Source organism: Schistocerca gregaria, chromosome 4 (assembly GCF_023897955.1).
Source record: "Schistocerca gregaria isolate iqSchGreg1 chromosome 4, iqSchGreg1.2, whole genome shotgun sequence".
NCBI lineage: Eukaryota > Metazoa > Arthropoda > Insecta > Orthoptera > Acrididae > Schistocerca > Schistocerca gregaria.
Window position 1 is genome coordinate 272,902,794 of NC_064923.1, and position 20,328 is coordinate 272,923,121.

At 39.5% G+C, this 20,328-nt stretch overlaps 1 protein-coding gene across 1 annotated transcript in view; it reads right to left on the reverse strand.

Moving 5' to 3' along the window:
• The window catches only part of LOC126365996 (anaphase-promoting complex subunit 2), a 102,910-nt gene that overhangs the window by 40,121 nt on the left and 42,461 nt on the right, over positions 1 to 20,328 (reverse strand). The window contains exons 6-7 of the mRNA XM_050008819.1: positions 9,298 to 9,523; positions 3,946 to 4,136 (exon numbers count right to left, since the gene is read on the reverse strand). Of these exons, the coding sequence (XP_049864776.1) occupies positions 3,946 to 4,136; positions 9,298 to 9,523 (417 nt within the window). The remainder of the gene's footprint in view (positions 1 to 3,945; positions 4,137 to 9,297; positions 9,524 to 20,328) is intronic.

Consider the following 20,328-nt stretch of genomic DNA (forward strand, 5'->3'; position numbering starts at 1 on the left):
AGGACGGAATAATAATAATATGGAAACAAGCAGTACAACAGTCTTTTCATTGTGCCTGTCTGTGACTCAGTTTCTCTTCTTATGGTGAGCAGCAATCTAACCTTTTCATAATATTGTTGTCATTCCATCCTGGATTTTTGATTGTTTAAGAATATGGGAAGGATAGACTGCTACTCACAATACAGAGGAGGCATCATTCATACACAAGCATAATGAAAAAAGATTGCTTTCAGACAAAATCCTTCTTCTGCAATAGAACACACACACATACACACAAGCACAACTCGCATATACATGGCCATTGCCTCAGGGCACTAGAGTCGGGCTCTGGGGAATCAAAAGCTAATGTACTCAACTTAAAATAGAAGATAACTGAATTGACTCATGCAAGAACTGTATACAAGGTGTATTCATAAAGTTTTAATTGTAACCACAAAAAACTTGGTAATGGCGTTAGTCCTTCTCAGCATATTCATCCTTCACTGTGACACTGTTCTCAATGATGGACAACTTAGAGAAACGTTGGTTGTTGGAGTCTGTGTTTTTTTCTGTTCAGAAAACTTTCCACTTCAAAAATTACCCAACTGTGATCCTAGACATGCCTATTATGCAATGGTTTCTTCATCTAAGAAAAGATAAAGTCACTGAGTTCCATGTAAACTGAATGTAGGGGGTGGGGCCAAAATTTCATAGTCCCAAGAAAGAGTTTGTGTCACCATATTTACTCGAATCTAAGCCACACCTGCAAACTGAGACTCGAAATCAAGGAAAAAAATTTTACCGAATCTCAGCCACACCTGAAATTTGAGACTCGAAATACAAGGGGAGAGAAAAGTTTTAGGCCCCACCCAAATCGAAACGAAGTTGGTCCATTTTAATATGAGACACAATTTAGGTCGAATGAATGACGATACAGCTGCAGTAGTTTGGTTCGAGTCATAAGCTCAGCAGTTAAGCTTTACAAGGTAGCCGTTGATATGCGTCAGGCGCTCCGTCCGTATTTATAGGGAACCCTTCCTTTTTCACGTGCTTCGTCTGGTTTGAATCGGTTGCTTTCTTTGATCTCATAAGTGCCGTTCTCTTTGTTATAGGTGTTTACGTCACTCTTAAGCTGAAAATGCATTATTGTCCTGAGTCATGAATTGTCTGTCGCATTCTGATGATGCTTCATTTCTGACTGTATCACTATTAGGCATAAGAATAATACGAATATAAACATTACATGAAATGTATATTCTTCCGCATTTGCTGTTGTGTCATTCTAGTTTCGTAGTTTATTAGGCAGACAGGATTTAAATGAGATAGCAGCAAACACGAAAGAATACATGGCAAAATGTTTATATTCATATTATTCTTATGGTGAAGGAGAATACTGTATGTGATTCACAATTCATAAAAGTTCCTATTAGCAACTATCTCTTCTCACAGATAGGAAAGAATTCAGAACATACGGTTGGCCATATTGATAAACATTCCAAACAGTCTTGCCAGTCGGATTTTCGTAGTACATTGAAATGCTGCTACATTTGAAAATGAACATTACGGAATTTGTATTTACTTCGTTGGATAAAGTATGAAAATGCAGTGGTCGAAACTCGGGGCGGAGAAAAAGCTCGTCTTCCACCTTTTTTTTAAAATTTATTTACTGACGCTGAGGTTTTGGCGCCAGTATTTATCTTTGTGGCTACAAAGCATGCCTGTGTAGCGCTACATATATATGATGCCAGAAGTTAGTTGTGGCGGCACCTACCAACATTTTTCAGAACTTCCACTTACTTTGCACTCGATTCTAAGCTGCAGGCGATTTTTTGGATTACAAAAACCAGAAAAAAAAGTGCGGCTTAGATTCGAGTAAATACGGTAACTGTGCCCTACGCATATTAGCCGGGACACTGAAAACTGATCCACAAACAATCTTCACTTTTTCCACTAATGTCTAAACTGTGTACACTGGTCTTCGAGTAACAGGACCTAAAATTTCCTTATGACTCCAGGTTCTTCATAAAGAGTGTACGCCACTTTGTTCTTTGTACTCAGACCTATTTGGCCACACTCAAAGTGTCTGCACCACTTAATCATTGTGTCATACAATGGTGCATTGTTGCTGTATACTTCTACCAACTCAGTGTGAATTGTTGAAGTGTTGCTCCCTTCAGGCTGCAGAAAATTTTGTATAATAATACATTGTATCAGTGGATTGCACCATTTTTTTTGGTTCCATGAGAGGTATGCTACAGTACTGCAGCACAGGGTTTTCAGTATGTACCAGGAATGCAGATGTATCTCCAAACAAATAAAAAATTAATTATATATATATATATATCACACAATGAAATGGCCAAATAAAAAAAATCATCTTGAATTTCATATCAACTGGAGTTTCTAAACAACAACAAAACCCATACCCCTAATGGAACTAAATGCAAGAATCAAGGCGAGAAAGAGAGAGAGAGAAAGAGAGAGAGAGAGAGAGAGAGAGAGAGAGAGAGAGAGAGAGAATAAGAAGAAGGCAAAAATCTATTATGTCACTTTCAAAGTACAGTAATTAAAGAAACTGGATGTATAGAATATTTTTTGACTACACTACTAACTTCACTTTCCTCTTCAAATTTACAAAATGCAAGACTTAATCATAAAGCAATTCAGAATTTTCTAAGTAATGAGCTGCCTGAAATCAGTGTGTGTTATTCTCTGATAATACTGCACCACCTCAGTACTCATAGAAAGGTCTGCCTTGTGAAAATATTGCTAAATGCTGGGGATCAGTAAGACCCTATGAAAAATTTCTCACATATACTCTTGTTTCAAAAGGAAGAGGAAACGCAAAATATGAATGGTTCAACTAAAAACCAATGTCAGAATATGGAAGGAAATGGCACAAATGGTACGAGATATGATACATATGACAATGGATGTCAACTCAGTAGTGTTTCCCTGTCACATCAGATCACTGTGAACACACCACAACCTATTAAATCTTTTTCTAGTGCTGGGATTCTCTTACCTTGCTCCTTGGGAAGATTCTTTTAACACTCAATCATATAACTGTTAATTAATCCATGCACATATTGCACTGCTTGCATCTGGCTCACTTACATACATTGTGATAGGATAATCAAACTTCTTAAATCTAACAACCTTGGAGCAGTCTGTGCCTTATAACACACAGTATCAACTGAAGAATACTCATACATTCATGCAGACAGCTCATTAATTAAAAATGAAAGCACATATAATATTGTAAGAGAATTAATGTATTGAACTGAATGAAAGAGAGGAATAGTGTGTTAGGTAATTAGATCACACTGACAGTAACTTGAAAAGCATTATACTAATTTTTGAGGTCACTGAAATTACACGAAATTGCAATTACACATTCAACCCTCTACTTGGAAAGTAACTCGCTCAACCACTCAATACCCCCTCCCCTCCTGCCACCCATCCTGGCCCCTCCTCTGCCACCATCATGCAACACCTTTCCTTCGGAAAATGTGGGAGTTTCTCCGATGTATTAGTTAAGTGTAGGGACTGTGATGAGTTCATATTATTGTTGATTATGAGAGAGAGAAGGGACAGGGGAAACCTGCACAGATAACCATCAACAGTGTCACATGCCCTCAGTCTTAAGTCCATTGTGGAAAGTTTGGAATTTAATCAAGGAGATAACACAAAGTCATATTTTCTCCTACTAATGGCCAAATGCTATTGGTAAAAATTCTTCCATCACCAGGATTCAAATCAGCTATCTTCAAGTTATGCACCTATGCCCAAATGTGTGTTAGTAACTTCTGCTACAGAGGCAAGAACGATTAAGGAAATTTAACTCTGTCATTATAGAATACCATGATTCATAATTAAGTTTATCATTTTGCAGTTTGCTGATCAACACGTTAAGTTATCCCATTATTTCATCTGTAGTAAACTAAGTACTGAGATATAACATACAAGGATCAGCATCAACTGGGTCTGGTGTCCAGGACTCCCAATCAGTGGTCGCATCATCATCTGAGATCGAACCTTCATCCAGGGCAAGAACTTCACCTCGCACAAGTTCATCTGCCAGTTCATTTGGATCTTCTTCAGTAAGACTGCTCACCACACATCGCACAGTATCATCTCGATGACGCAAATACTGCCTGTAAAAAATTATATGCTTTTATTAATTTTTTGCTGTTAATTTCACTATGAAGTTTATAAAATGCTAATATACAGGGTGTTACAAAAAGGTACGACCAATCTTTCAGGAAACATTCCTCACACACAAATAAAGAAAAGATTTTATGTGGACATGTGTCCTGAAATGCTTAATTTCCATGTTGGAGCTCATTTTAGTTTCGTCAGTATGTACTGTACTTCCTCGATTCACCGCCATGATTTCATTCGGGATAGTCTACCTGTGCTGCTAGAACATGTACCTTTACAAGTACGACACAACATGTGGTTCATGCACGATGGAGCTCCTGCACATTTCAGTCAAAGTGTTCGTACGCTTCTTAACAACAGATTCGGTGACCGATGGATTGGTAGAGGCGGACCTATTCCATGGTCTCCATGCTCCCCTGATCTCAATCCTCTTGACTTTCATTTATGGGGGCATTTGAAGGCTCTTGTCTACGCAACCCCAGTACCAAATGTAGAGACTCTTCGTGCTCGTATTGTGGATGGCTGTGATACAATACGCCATTCTCCAGGGCTGCATCAGCGCATCAGGGATTCCATGCGACGGAGGGTGGATGCATGTATCCTTGCTAACGGAGGACATTTTGAACATTTCCTGTAACAATGTGTTTGAAGTCATGCTGGTACGTTCTGTTGCTGTGTGTTTCCATTCCACGATTAATGTGATTTGAAGAGAAGTAATAAAATGAGCTCTAACATGGAAAGTAAGCGTTTCCGGACACATGTCCACATAACATATTTTCTTTCTTTGTGCGTGAGGAATGTTTCCTGAAAGTTTGGCCGTACCTTTTTGTAACACCCTGTATAAAATGCACTTCTGGAAGCAGCATATCTCTCTAACTCTTGCATTGGACAGAATTTATGAGGTGAGAGATTGGATCACAGCTAAACCAAATTATCAGCTGTAGGGATCTGTAATAAGTGTGGGATAATTGCATGTAAATAATTCTAGCAATTTGAAAAATGTGACTCTTCCAGCATTCCTGGCAGATATGTTGTAAATAGGTACCTTGGTACCTAGCCACCAGCAACGTTGAACCACCTGAAGATGCCGGACAGTTGCTCTGAGAAAATATTGTGGAATTTGCACAACATGATCTGGTGGCAAACCCATGAAGAATATTTACAATCTGAAATGTATTAACATATAAGCAAAATGGGTTTGTTCTTAAAACCCTGTGTTATCTCTAACAATTTATTAGTAATTTTCTCTACGACAGAAATTGAATTTTTCAAAATTGGACACTGACTTGAAAAATGGACAGGTTTCTGTTTCAATCGGTTACTACAAAAAATTATGGCAGCATGCTGTCTTATAAAGTATATTTTCCTTGGCTTTTCAAATATGTATTGCGTGCTGAAGATGGCCCAATTCTGTAGTCATCATTTCTGTCCAAACTTTTCAATCATTTTGATAATGCAGAGTAATTATGAATTTAAAGTTCAATCGGATAACAAGTACATGATGTAAAGACAATAACAAACAGTATCAAGTCTTTCTGGCTAGTTTCTTGCAGTGGTTCATCCACACTGCAGAGGTGCCCCTCTTAAGCCTTTCTGCTATCATTGCATGTACTTGTGTAAAACATTCTTAGACTTTTTGGCGCATCAATTCAGGTAAAACCTCGAGCTTTTGATGATTACCTCCATTGCATTCATCAAAAGCAACTGACTGTCAAAACTAATGCTGTGGTCACCTTATACAGCCCGTAAATGGCTTCTGATTGGTTGGTAATTACATAATGCTGTCACAGCTGGTGTCAACGTCTTCACTACCGCTACTGTCATAGCTTAAAGATTGTGACAAAAATCCCTGGTTTTTCTCTGCATTGAGAGCTCGCTTCCATGCACTGCTAAGATTACGTTTGCTGTCGCTGTTTTCTCCCACATTCTTATTTATACAGCCTCTTTATTTACACAGTCTTATTATGTAGGAACCTGGGACAAAGCATTTGTTTTGTCACACAGTATTTTATGTTTGTTTGTGAGGCTGTGCTCAGTAACTGTAGATTTCTCCAGTTCTCGATTTTTAATATGCCACTGATGTTCTGCGTAACAGTTGGAAACAGTGCGTATAGACTGACCAATGCAATTGCTTCCTCACTCACAAGGGACGTTGTAGATCCCAGAGATTCTGATGCCTAGATGTCCTTAACAGGGCATAGCATCTCCTTTATCTTCTTAGGAGATTGGAAAATAGATCTAATAGCTCACCTTCCCAGGACTCAGCCTATTTTGCTGGATGTAACACTGCAGAAAGGAAGGAATGCAATTGGTAGCTCATCACATGAATGTTCAACATTTGCACTTTTCATTTTCTTTGAGAACACGAATTCATATCACACAACCCATAGCCGTTCTTTCAGAATACGTACTATGGATGATTAATTTTGGAATCCACGTGGTCCTTGTCAGAAACAGTTTATGCTCTGTGTATCAGTGTATTTAGAGCTGCTCTCTTCTGGACTGGATGGTGAAAGCTCTGGGTGCTAAGATACAAATCACTGTGCATTGACTTGTAGTACGCTGAGTGGTCAAGCTGTCCATTTGACTTTTGTTGTACCAAAACATCTAAAAATGGCAGCCTTCCCTCTTTCTCTGTCTAGACGGTGATCTGGATGTTTGGGTGCACACTGTTTATACATTCATGGAAGTGCTCAAGAGCTGCTGTGCCATGTGGCCAGACCATAAATTTGTTGTCAATATAATGTTAAAATGAAGATGGATGAAGGGGAGCCAAATTTAATGCAGTTACTTATCCTGTTGAGTTATTCAGAACTGTGGCCCATCTTGAAGTGGTGAATAATGTTCCTCAGCTGAGACAGGCTGTAAAAAACGAGCTGTGCTACATGTGTCAACAGGGTGCACAGCGGTAGCTGTCTTATATCCGTCACAGGCATGTTCATCTCATTATGTCTGGCTATAATTACTTTTAAAAAAACTGAATGAATTATCTGTTCTGTATTATCACTTCTGGTATATAAATTTGGTACCAAGACTTCTACAACTGGCTGAATAACATGGTAGTCTATCAGTTTTCAACTCATACAACCTGACAAGCTCCGTCTTTCGACCATTCCCAGTTCCAAAATCAATTTACACACACACACACACACACACACACACACACACACACACAAAATCAATACATTAAAAAATAAAATAAATATAACCCCAGTTTTTCTCATATAAAGGGCTGAAGTAAACATCACATTACTAAAAGATCAAAAACTGACTGCTTTACAGTCGTTATCTTCCCCTATGTATGTGACTCATTCCAATGTTTCACAATATGATTAATATGCTCACACACATTTATTTATTAACAATTTCAAGGATCCACAATTCACATTCACACTTTGCATTCACTCATACAATACACTGAGGTGACGAAAGTCATAGGATACCTCCTAATATCGTGTTGGACCTCCTTCTGCCTGGCATAGTGCAACAACTCAAGATGGCATGGATTCAACAAGTTGTTGGAAGTCCTCTGTAGAAATATTGAGTCACACTGCCTCTAAACCCGCCCATAATTGTGAAAATGTTGCCTGTGCAGGATTTTGTACATGAACTGACCTCTCGATTATATCCCACAAGTGTTCAATGGGATTGATGTCGGGCAATCTGGGTGGCCAAATCACTTGCTCAAATTGTCTAGAATGTTCTTCAAACGAATTGTAAACAACTGTGGTATAGTGAGGTGGCACATTGTCACCCATAAAAATTTCATCACTGTTTGGGACCATGAAGTCCATGAAAGGCTCCAAATGGTCTCCAAGCAGCCAAGCATAACTATTTCCCATCAATGATGAGTTCAGTTGGACCAGAGGATCCTGTCCATTCTATGTAAGCACATCATACACCATTAAGGAGCCACCAACAGCTTGCACAGGGCCCTACAGACAACTTCTGCGCTGACTCGAAACCCTACCATCAGCTCTTACCAACTGAAATCAGGATTCATCTGACCAAGCAACGACTTTCCAGTCACCTAAGGTCCAATCAATATGGTCCTGAGCCCAGGAGAAGTGCTGCAGGTGATGTCATGTCATTAGCAGAGCTGTTCGTGTTGGTCTTCTGCTGCCATAGCCCATTAACACCAAATTTTGCTGCACTGTCCTAACAGATAAATTCGTTGTACATCCCACATCGATTTCTCAATTATTTCATGCACTGCTGGTTTCCTGTTAACACTGACAACTCTACACAAACACCACTGCTCTCGGTTGTTAAGTGAAGGACATCAGCCACTGCCTTGTCCATGACGAGAGGTAATTCCTGAAATTTGGCAGTCTCGGCACACTCTTGACACTGCAGATCTCAGACTATTGAATTCCCTAACAGTTTCCAAAGTGGAATGTTCCATGCATCTACCTCCACATACCATTCTACATTCAATATCTGTTAATTCCTGTCATGTGGCCATAATCATGTCAAACATCTTTTCACATGAATCACCCGAGTACAAATGACAGCTCCACCAACATACTGCTCTTTTATACTGTGTATATGTGATACTACTGCCATCTGTATTTGTGCATATCACTATCCCCTGGCTTTTCTCACCTCAGTCTACATCATATGAGAAGAATGGCATCTGATAAATGAAGTAATGGTGGTTGTCTGAAACTGGAACTATTCGTAAATTTTAGCTTTTCAATTAATTAGCTGTTTACTTAGTTATTGAATAATAAAGTATTTAGTTGCAGTCCTTCATTGACTTTTACACAAAACAAATTAAGATGTAAAGAAGTTAATTTTATGGAAAGAAGTAAATTCTGTATTTTGGGTATTTCAGAAATTCCTTTAGATATTAAACCGAAATCCATACTGTCATCAATCACTGCCATTACACAAAGGCTGTGCAAAGAAATGGGTTGGTAGAACTGTCTTTAATCACTCTCAGAGATGTACATAATATTTGGTATCTGTTAAGTACAATGTGCAGTTTGGCTTGAGGAACTGGTCGACTCACACGTAACATACATTCTCCAGATAATTTTCAAAAGCAGGTGATTGATTATGTACTCTCATTATTTTTATGTCATCCTACTAAATTACTGATAAAATACATGAAAATATTTACATCTTACAAATAAGCAACACTCCACATACCGAACAGGCTGTGTTACGGTGTCCAACAGTACTCCTGAGGGGTCCAGTTGTCGAAGGGCACGAATAGCGGCAACATAAGCAGTCAGAATATCACCAGTATTGACACCAGGATGCAAAAGTCGAGTTTCCAGTGCCCTTTGTAGTCGTTGCACTAGGGTTTTGCGAAGATCTGTTTTTTGTAAACACACACGAAGATCTTCAACTGCTGGCTGTGAATCCGGATATTCTGTATGAGAAATGTACACAATTATTTGTATTATCTTCCTCCAAAGAAAGTTTATAACATGAACACCTGCATCTGTACAAACCAAGATGATAAAATAGAATTAGTATTTGTTAATCAATAATTAATAGTTAAATTGAAGAAATTTAATACTGCAAATTCAGGAATGAGTGTGTGTGTTGTATATGTTTTTTACAGTTTATGGGCACTCAATTACAAATTAGAAACATTGTTGCTGAAAGATAAACAAATGTGTTTAAAATAGCTAAAACATTAAAAAGGTGTAAAACACAATCTTACTGACAACTGCAATCACTCACATCCCTGTACACATTCACACTACTATTCACAGTGAATGTTGATGCTCTAGAACTTTTTAAAAATGTGGATAACACAAGACAAAAAAAAATGGATGAGCCAGACACCCAGAAAACACACAAAAACTCCTCTCTCATATTTTAGGGAACAACTGAATGTTTAACAGTATCTAAACAGAGGGCAACTCTGCACGCAAATTACACTACCCAATTTTTTAAACATAAAACACAGTCAATTAAAATCACACTATGATCTGTAGTCGTTTCTGAAGTATTTGTGTGGAGTGTAGCCATCTATGGAAATGAAACATGGATGATAAATAGTTTGGACAAGAAGAGAATAGAAGCTTTTAAAATGTGGTGCTACAGAAGAATGCTGAAGGTTAGATGGTTAGATCACATAACTAATGAGGAGGTATTGAACAGAACTGGGGATAATAGGAGTTTGTGGCACAACTTGACAAGAAGAAGGGACCGGTTTGTAGGACATGTTCTGAGGCATCAAGGGATCACAAATTTAGCATTGGAGGGCAGTGTGGAGGGTAAAAATCGTAGAGGGAGACCAAGAGATGAATACACTAAGCAGATTCAGAAGGATGTAGGTTGCAGTAGGTACTGGGAGATGAAGAAGCTTGTACAGGATAGAGTAGCATGGAGAGCTGCATCAAACCAGTCTCAGGACTGAAGACAACAACAACATGATCTGTAGGTCATAGGCACCATGCATTGGAGGACCGTTTCATTGGAGCAGAAACTGGATGTAATGGGACTGTGTCCTGTATGCAGACATGCAAGAAGTACTGTATTTGATCTATAATACTGAGAGGAGGTATGTCATGATTGCACTGACTTCACTAGCCATAGCACATTATCCATCACTTCCAACAATACTTTTTCCTGTTATACAAGGAAATTAGGTGGTAGCATGTAGGGGGACAATACATTGAATCATTTGATTATTGCTACATGCCTCCTCTGCCAAACCATCTGTTAATTCATTTTCCTCAATATTGAGCACGTCCTAATTGCTGCTTTTTTGGATACTAATAGGTTGTCTCTCAATATAAGTAACTAACAAAAGTGGTAAGTGTGTGCTTGGTCTTCGTATAATGGTCACAGGTTTCCTCTGTTGTTATGTCACAAAGTTAAACCATATTCTTGATTTTCTATGTGCTCTGGCACCCAACAAAATGATACCTCCTCCTCCAGCCTTTGTAACCAGAAAAAGGTGTCCTGGATAGTTTGCACTGATTCATACTGCTAGGTACAGGCATTGTAGAGACTGAAACGAACTTAGGGAAACAGAGAAGATGAGGAAATTTGCTGTCTGAATGTGTCTGTCTATTTTAGCATCCTCAAGATAACTTTTAGTCTCACATCATAAACATTAAATTCTTTAGAGAGACAAACCTCAAGGATACATTCAGAGAAAATCACAGAGAAGCCAAGCGAGTCCATTTACAACCGACTATGCAATTACAGTGCTCATTTAAAATTTCATAAAACGTCAAATTAAAACCATATGCAGAAGTGCAGTCTGGCCTATACATCATTAAATCTTAAATTTCTCCGAGTCTCTTCAATAGCCAGCCTTACAATTAATTCAACCCTGGATTTAAGTGGTACTTGCCAAGTGTGTTCAGCTAATGTTCCACATGGATCCAAAATGACCATGTTGCTTGTGGATGATTTGAGAAAATTTGTTTCGTAGTAGGATGCTTATGTGTTATGCTGGTGATGTGGGACAGTGAGGATCTTATACGCCTGATGCACTTGAGGTGCAATACCACCAGATGGCAAGTGGTGGCTCCCTAGCCTCAACACAGAGGCAGCTTATGGGACTGGTCCTGTAAGAACATGTGGCCAGACTGATACCCTCATGTTGTGCAGCATAAATTATGGCATGTAAATGGACTCATATGAGACTGCCCTGAATGTTTTGTCTGAAAATTACTTTGAGCAGACAGTTAAAGAAACAATGTGTGTAGGCAATGTCTCAGACCTCCTATAATCAACAGACTTGAGCTATTCGTATCAGTTAATGTGGAGGAGGGACTCCATGATAGTAAAGCTGTGATAGCATTAATGACTATGAGTATCACATGGAATGTTAAAATGGCATGAAAATTTAGCAAGAGTGACAGAGAGACTGCATCATACCTAACTACTCAATGTAAAATATGCAGCTCTGAAGACTAATATGCGAAGCAGAAACGGGTAAAACTCAAAAGCATTGTACAACGTGTCTCAGACAAATAGCTGTTCAGCAAGGTTATGAGAGATGGAAAAGACCCATCGTGACTCAACACATGTATTAAAGAGCTGCTGCAAAAGCAAAGAGAGCTTCATCTCCAATTTATGCAAAGTCAAAGCCTGGTAGACAAACAGAAGATGAATGAAGACAAAATGAGTGTGAGGAGAGCAATGCAACAAGCATTGGTTTGAATATCACATGCAACTGGAAGCACACCTCATCAGCTGTAACATTACAGACATGGTGCATTTTGCTTTTCGTGCATCAGTGCCGACGTGTACCATCTATGTTTAAAACTGCTCTGATTCTCTTCCAGAAGATGTTAGTTACAGCAATCTCATTCATAAACTCGGTGAACATTTTGACACTCAGCTTCAGCTGCTGTGAGGGCCAAATTTGTTCATCTCAAGAAGCAGCCTGAACAAACTTTAAGACTGTGGATTGCTGAACTTAGAGGCCTAACAAGGCATTGCAGGTTCTTATGGACTCAGCTACAGTAGTCTTATGTTACATGATGCAATCACACAAATCGTGTCAGAAGTATCCATTCACAGTGCTATTCTAAAATTGCCAGATCCTGACCTGAAAACAGTTTTATCTATTGTGCAGTCTCAAAGTATTGTGAACACAACTGAGATTGATTTTGAGGCTCTGAGTATTTCTCACGTTCAGACTGCACAAGACACTTCGTCTAAAGCTCATGTAAATGTATGTCAGAATAAAAGTAAGTGCAAAGGTAAAAACTTTCATTCTCATGGTACACCTGCTGTACTACAGAACAGGATGAGGAAGCTTTGATTTTCATATCACAACAGAAAAGCTTGTCCTTGCTGACGCAAAGTGTTTCCAGTGTGGTAGGCAAGGTCACATCCCAACAGTCTATTTACACAGTAGCCAGGGCAAGCTGCAGGCTGACACATGGCTACAGCAAAGCTAACAGGAAGTGCATGTCATGTCATCAATGCCATTACAGCCAGCGCAAATGAAGACTCATGTTTCTGCATTGCAAAAAACCTTCTGATATAGAACACGACAGACATATGTTTTGTCCATTTAAGAGTAGTTCACCAGACAATTAAATTTTAGTTAACCACAGATGTATCTACTTTACTTATCAATAAAGACACACCAGAAACGATCGGCAGCCCACAGCTACAACAACCTGTTTTGTCTCCGTATAATGGAACACCAGTACCTGAGTCGCCAGCAAATTTTTGTAATGTTACCAAATGTGTTTCATTTTACATACTCAGTTCTAGGAACAGTGTCGACATTTTTGGTTTAGACTTGCTTGATTTGTCCGGCCTGTGCATGCAAGAAACTGTATTACGAATCAGAGCTTCAGTGCCTCATACTAATGCTTCACATATATGTAATATGTAAGGAAGGGTTCCCTTTGTGCGGTTTCACAAATGTCATGGCACATTTCAACAGTTAAAGGACATATTATTACATCTTCGTCATCTGATTAATTTTGATCCAGCTGAGCCTGTCGAGTTAACTGTGGAGTGCATCATCTTATGGTATTGGAGCTGTGCTCTCCCACATGATTGGTTCAATTGATAGGTCCACAGCCTTTTCCTGACACTCTCAACAAATTGCAGTGCAATTACAGTCAACTTTATAAAGAGGTGCTCTCCATTATCCATGGTGTTCCACCAATACTTGTAGGGTCAGAAGTTCTATTCGATTTCAGATCATTGCTCTTTAGCAGCTTTGTTCAGTCCTTCCAAGCCTGTCCCACCACTGACAGTGCAAAAACTGCAACAATTGGCTCTGTGTGTGTCTAAATATCAGTATGAATTGTACAGACCACTGCCCAACATTTGGATGCTGATTTGTCTTGATTACCAGTCAGTACTGACACAGCTTTTGATTCATATGTGGAAACATGTTAGCAAAGCAGTATCCAGGATTTTGAGTCTTCAAAATCCCCCTCTCAATTTTCAAGTATTGCTGCAACAACTGCTCGCAACCCAGCACTTCATGTAGTTTTGCAAAATGTACACTATAGGTGGCTACATAGATTGAAAGAAATTCCGGACCCAGTGGCACATCGCTACTTTTTGTATTATCATACGCTATTTACGCAGTCATGTGTTCTGCTTTTGTGTACAGTGAATGTTAATGCACTGCTTGTGACTCCTCACTCCATCCAGTGGGAAGCTTTGTTTTTGTTGCACCAAGGTCACTGCAGTGTAGTTCACACAAAGCAATTCATCCAACATCACTGCACTTGGCAGGCCATGGACGTGCAGAATGACAAATGACCTCTCATTGTTATGTTTGTGTGGAACACCAGTAATCTCCATTGCAACGCCTTTTTGAGTTACAATGTCCATCCAGACCGTGGAAATGCATCTGTGTTGATTTCATGGGTGCAATCTTGGTCATGCAATGCAGGAGACACATTCAGAAAATTTTCTTTTGTTACCCCCATGACCACTACTGCTAGTATGGTATCACCTTTGTCTTCTATTTTTTGTCTTGAAGTTCTTCCTAAGGAACTTGTCTCAGATAACGAACTGCAATTTATGCCAGCTAAATTTAAACAGTTTTGTGCAGTCAAGGGCACACCATCTAACTATTTTTCGTTTTCGCCCACAGTCAGATGTTGAAGTTGAATGGTTCATTTGAATGTTCAAATGTCACATGAAGAAACTTCATTCCTCACACTCATGTGAGCTTGCCTTGAAGGTTTTCTTTCCTCCTTCCACTTCTTGACATCGGAAGTTACCAGCAGAATTACCATAGTCACCATCCCCATAACCAATTGGATCTTCTGCAGTTGTTGTGCAAACAATTCATTCCGGTGCATCAGACAAAGTTTCAACTGCTGCATGAAGTCTACTTTAAACTTTTTGGCAAGAAATAATGTTGGGAGTACAGTGTCATCATATAAGTCTTGGGACATTCATTTCACATCCTTCAATGTTCCACTGGGCTGCAACAGCATCACCAGAACCAACTGCAGCACTCTTATGTCAGTGATTCTGCTGCAGAATTTCTGCCCATAGATCAAGCACACCACTAGGGTGTACAACAACAGTCATCTCTACTTCTCTGCCTATCGCAGCTGGCACCATCCAGTGTAGTGTCAGTCGAGATCGACCTCATGCCTCCACTGATGACAACGTTGCTGACATCTCCAATGTCTGTGCTCATATTGCTGCCTGAGCTCAATGTCCATGGAGGCATCGGCCTCCGGACAGCCATCATGCCACCCTAGCAGCTCCACTTGCTGTCAACCTGACCACAGAGTCTGCAACACTGGATGCAGGCATTCACCATGTGGTCAGTTTTTGACTGGTGTTCCCAGTCACTTGGTGGATATTGGGGTGCTGATAAGGAGCTACCATCAGCTTTCATTCCACTCTGTCTATGTCCACATTCAAGCCTTCCCTCCACCCCTGCCATCATTGTGTGACACAGTACTACACAATATTGGTGTGGAGGTTATGGGGAAGGGGAAGGGGAGGGGGAGGGGGATGAGAAGGAATGCAGTGGTGTCCAAAGAATGATGTACCATGACAAAGTTAGTACCTCACAATGGAAGACACAGCTGCCAGACACAGCAACAAACAAGAGATGTCAACGTAGGCACACCCTCAAGAGTTTCCAAATGCCAGTGCTGCTGAAGACCAACTTACTTCAGAGCAGAGTGCCACTCAGCACACTCTGCAATTGTTTTCAAAGACAACAGCATCATCTCACTGCAGAGCCAGCAGCATGAGAGTTGTACCAGACAGAAGTATGTAGCAAAGTTTATAGTCAATTGTACACTGAGAGAAGGGTCTATTATTCTGTATTGTATTGGTGTTCAGTGATAGTAACAAATATACATAGACAGTTCTGTGAACAAGGATTGTTAAAAATTTAAGTATTTCATTTAGTTCAAGTTATAATAAAGTGATCTAGTATTCTGTGTGTGTTGTAGTATCCTCTTGACGTCTTTCAGAAGTAGTCTAAGAAACTATCACAATGCTGACAAATGTTTCTACATTCAGCACTACCTCTTTCTCCTAGATACTTCTTGCAAAATAACCACAATGAGAAAATCAGAGACATTAGATGTTATACAGAGCTTCACTGACACTCATTTTTCCCACAGACCATTTGTGAATAGAACAGGACGGGGGTGGGGGGCAAGAATGTATTGTATTGTATATTTATTGGTCCTGTGAATCTTACACTGTACAGGGGTACATAATGATATAGGACAAGTCAAATAATTTGCAATAAAGTTTAACAGAAAAAGCTGTTGTATGGTTTTCAGTATATAGCAATATAACTCTAACATATGGGAATAACATTTCACAAATAAATTTTACACGCACACATTTCATACTTTGGTCTTGATTATACAGACACACGCATATATGTAATAGACCACATATAATACACAGATAATCTAATGTACACATTTCTTATTTTGGCCTTAACTGTATAAACTATTTAAATTTTTCACATATTTACATTGTAGATAAAAATTCATCAACACTATAGTAACAATTCTGTAGCAAGTAGTCACTCACTGCAGTTTTGAATTTATGCATGCCAGTTATTGCCTTAATTTCTTTAGGTAGTCTGTTATACAGTTTTTTTCCTGCTTGCAAGGGTCCTCTTTGTTTTTGTGTTGTACATGAAAACTGCATATGTAAATCTTGATTATTTCTTGTGTTGTATGAATGGATATTTTGGTTTTTTTGGAGCAATCTTATTATTTTCATTTAGGATTTTCCTTATAAACATTATTGTTTCTAGGATGTATAGGCATGGTAATGGAAGAATATGAAGCTTTTTAAATGAGGGTTTGCATGAAGATCGAGGTGCTAAGCCTTCCATGGTCTTATAATTCTTTTTTGTGCAATAAAACAGCTTTTGCTGGGTGGTGAATTTCCCCAACAAATTAAACCATATCTTAGTAATGATTCTGCTTGGGCATAGTACACATTTTTTATGGCTTGCATAAATGTGCATCCAGCAAGAATTTTTTTACTATAACGTGGTATCAGAAGTACCCTCCACCATACACAGTATGGTGGCTTGCAGAGTATAGATGTAGACATGATCTAGAGGTAATTAGGTTTCACTGACCCACACACTGTGTACCCATAATCTAACTGTGATTTGAATAAATCTGTATAAATCTGAGGCAGACAAGCCTTGCTTGCTTTTTAATATGTGTAGCCAAGGCACTTTAAGATGTACAGTACATCCAGGCTCTTTGACTTCAGCTCCCTTAGGTGGCACTATGACAACTAACAATGTAATATGAAGCCCAGAAGCTTCACCAAATCATTAAATTACAGAATGGGGTCCCTTATTGGTAATTAGGGAAAATATGAGACCTGTTAAAACACACACACACACACACACACACACACACACACACACACACACACACACACACACACACACACACACAAAGTATCTGTAGAAAATTTAAAACCTATCTCTGCAGCCCACTTTTAAACCACCTAACACTAAGTGGCAAAAGTAAAGTTACTCATGCACAGTTGGATTAGGAACAAAAAACTGCAAAATCATCCATTAGTAAAAGAACTGCACAACTTGAAGATGTTCCACTCTTCGTGGGTTTGGTAAAGAGAGTAACACTTAAAACACTTCCTTGATGGAAACTATTCTCTTAACTCTCAGAGAGAATTTCAACCAGTTTTTTCCTAAAAGCGTAACAATGACCATATGAATACAAGCGCGTAGCTAAGGTAGATCTATTGGTGTATTTAGAACATTGTGTCTTCAAGTGACATACCTTTTCTATGTCAACAAATATTCCAACACAATACTGTCTACGTAAGCAAGCATATTTTACGGCATGCTCATGACACCACCGAATCTGCAATCTACCGTTGTAGTACTTGACTGAAAGGAGTATGTTAGTGAAGGTCTATGTCAGCTGTCTGATACCTCTACATAAAGCATCTGCCATCAAGGTCCCATCCCTGTGATTCAAACTGACATGCAGTCCCTCCTTAAAACCTCAGGTCCCAAGATTCACACATCCAATCATCCTGGCCATTCTAGAGTTGCTGGCTTCAAAGCACCCTCCGAATGTATATCTGCCTTAGTTGATGAACACCTGCAACACATAGTACAAAGACTCCCGTCTTACATTAAAGATACTAATCATTAACTACATTGTCTGAAATCCATGCCTGTCCCAATCCCACCACACACCTTGCTTGTTACCACTGATACTACCTCCCTCTATACCAACATCCCCCACATACATGGTCTGCTATACTTACTGACAACTACTTCACCTTTGAGGAACAGACATACAAACAGATCAGGGGTACGACCATGGGAACCAGGATGGCTCCTTCCTATGCTGACCTCTTCATGGGTCACTTGGAGGGCACTTTCCTGCAATCCGTAAGTCTTCATCCCCTGCTTTGGTTTCAATACATTGATGACATCTTTACCATATGAACTAATGGTGAGGCTAACCAGCTAAAATTCCTGGAATCTCTGAATACCTTCTCCAAATTACATACCACATGGTCTTATTCCAAATCCCATGCCACTTTCCTTGATGTTGATCTCATCCTCACCAAAGGCCAGCTACACACTTCCATCCACATCAAACCTACCAACAAATAAGAGTACTTACATTTTGACAGTTGCCATCCTTTCCATGCCAAAAATTCCTTCCTATACTACCTTGGCATCCAAGGCAAACATATGTTCGGATGCAGACCTTTACAGCAATACACCACCATTCTCACTTCAGCCTTCACTGCATGTAATTACCTCATTAGCCTAGATAAAAAGCAGACTTCCTGGGCCATCACATCCAATCCTGGTACTGCTGATCCCTCCAAAAAACAGCTCTGGAGCACACCACTGGTGACCCAATGTTGTCCTAGTCTGGAATGTGTTAATTGTCTACTTTGACAGGGTCATGACTTCCTAAAATCACGCTCTGAAATGAGATCCATTCTGTCTGAAATTTTGCCCACCAGACCTAGAACAGTTTTCTTGCCCTCCCAATCCCCACAATATTCTTGTCAGACCCTATGCTCCTTCTGCATCCATCTCCCTATCCTGTGGCTCCAACCCCTTTGACCATCCCTTCTGCAAGAGTTCTACCACCACCAATAGCAGCCCTGTAACTGGCAAAACATATAATATCAAAGGAAAAGCCACTTGTGAAATGACCAACTACCAGTTGTTACGTAAACACTGCTCGGCCTTCTATATCTGCATGACTACCACCAAATTATCAATTAAAATGAATGGGCATAGGCAGATGGTGTATACTGGTAACTCACAATATCCTGTTGCAGAGCATGCTCTACAACACGACAGTCATGACCTCAGAGCAGGTTTCACCACATGTGCCACCTGGATTCTTCCCCCAGACAGCAGTTTCTCAGAACTCCGCAGGTGGGAACTAGCACTACAGCATGTCCTTGGTTCTCGCCTTAATTTGATTAATTTCTTCCGCCTCAGCATTTCTTCACAGTAAATACCCTTTTAAGTTTTCTACATCTTTCATTATCTTACCCATCTATTTTTAACCACTCCCCTCCCACCTCTGTTACATATGATGCACTTAACTTTTCACTCTTATTAACTCATGCATGATGTTTAAGCAGTAATCTCTGTCTGCATATTACCCTGTCTTCCATCTTTAAGCTCTCAGGTTTTCAAATCTCATCTGATACAGTCCCCAGCAATCAGTCTTTCATTCTCATCTCATGCAGTAACTTTCCACTGAACAGCAGTTCTGGGTGACTTTCCCAAAATCTACCCCTTTTCCTAGACCTCTCCAGTTCTTTTCCTTCACCCCTCTTCCTTTCCCATCGACTCTTCTGCCTGAAGAAGGACCCACTGGCTTCGCAAGCTTGCCAAATTATAACTTTCTTTTAAGTAAATGTTCTGCCACTGCTTGGTGAGTAGGTTTTTTATCTATCCAGTTAAATTATTTTGTCAATAATCATTTGTTTTCATTGTTATGTTAATCTATCCTTTTTGAAATACTGTTGTTATTCCATCCTGTTTAATTTGAGATGCATTACGTTTATTTTCAAAACTAGGTATTTTGGTGCAACCTTGACTTCCAGCAATCACTGCAGAATTTGAAAAACGAAAGGTGGTCTTGATGAAGTAATAAGGTGAGTGAATTAATGTGCTGAATCTGTACCTCACAAGCAAACAAATTATCTACAACCAATGGAAACACTGTATTCTGACTCACATCACAGTTC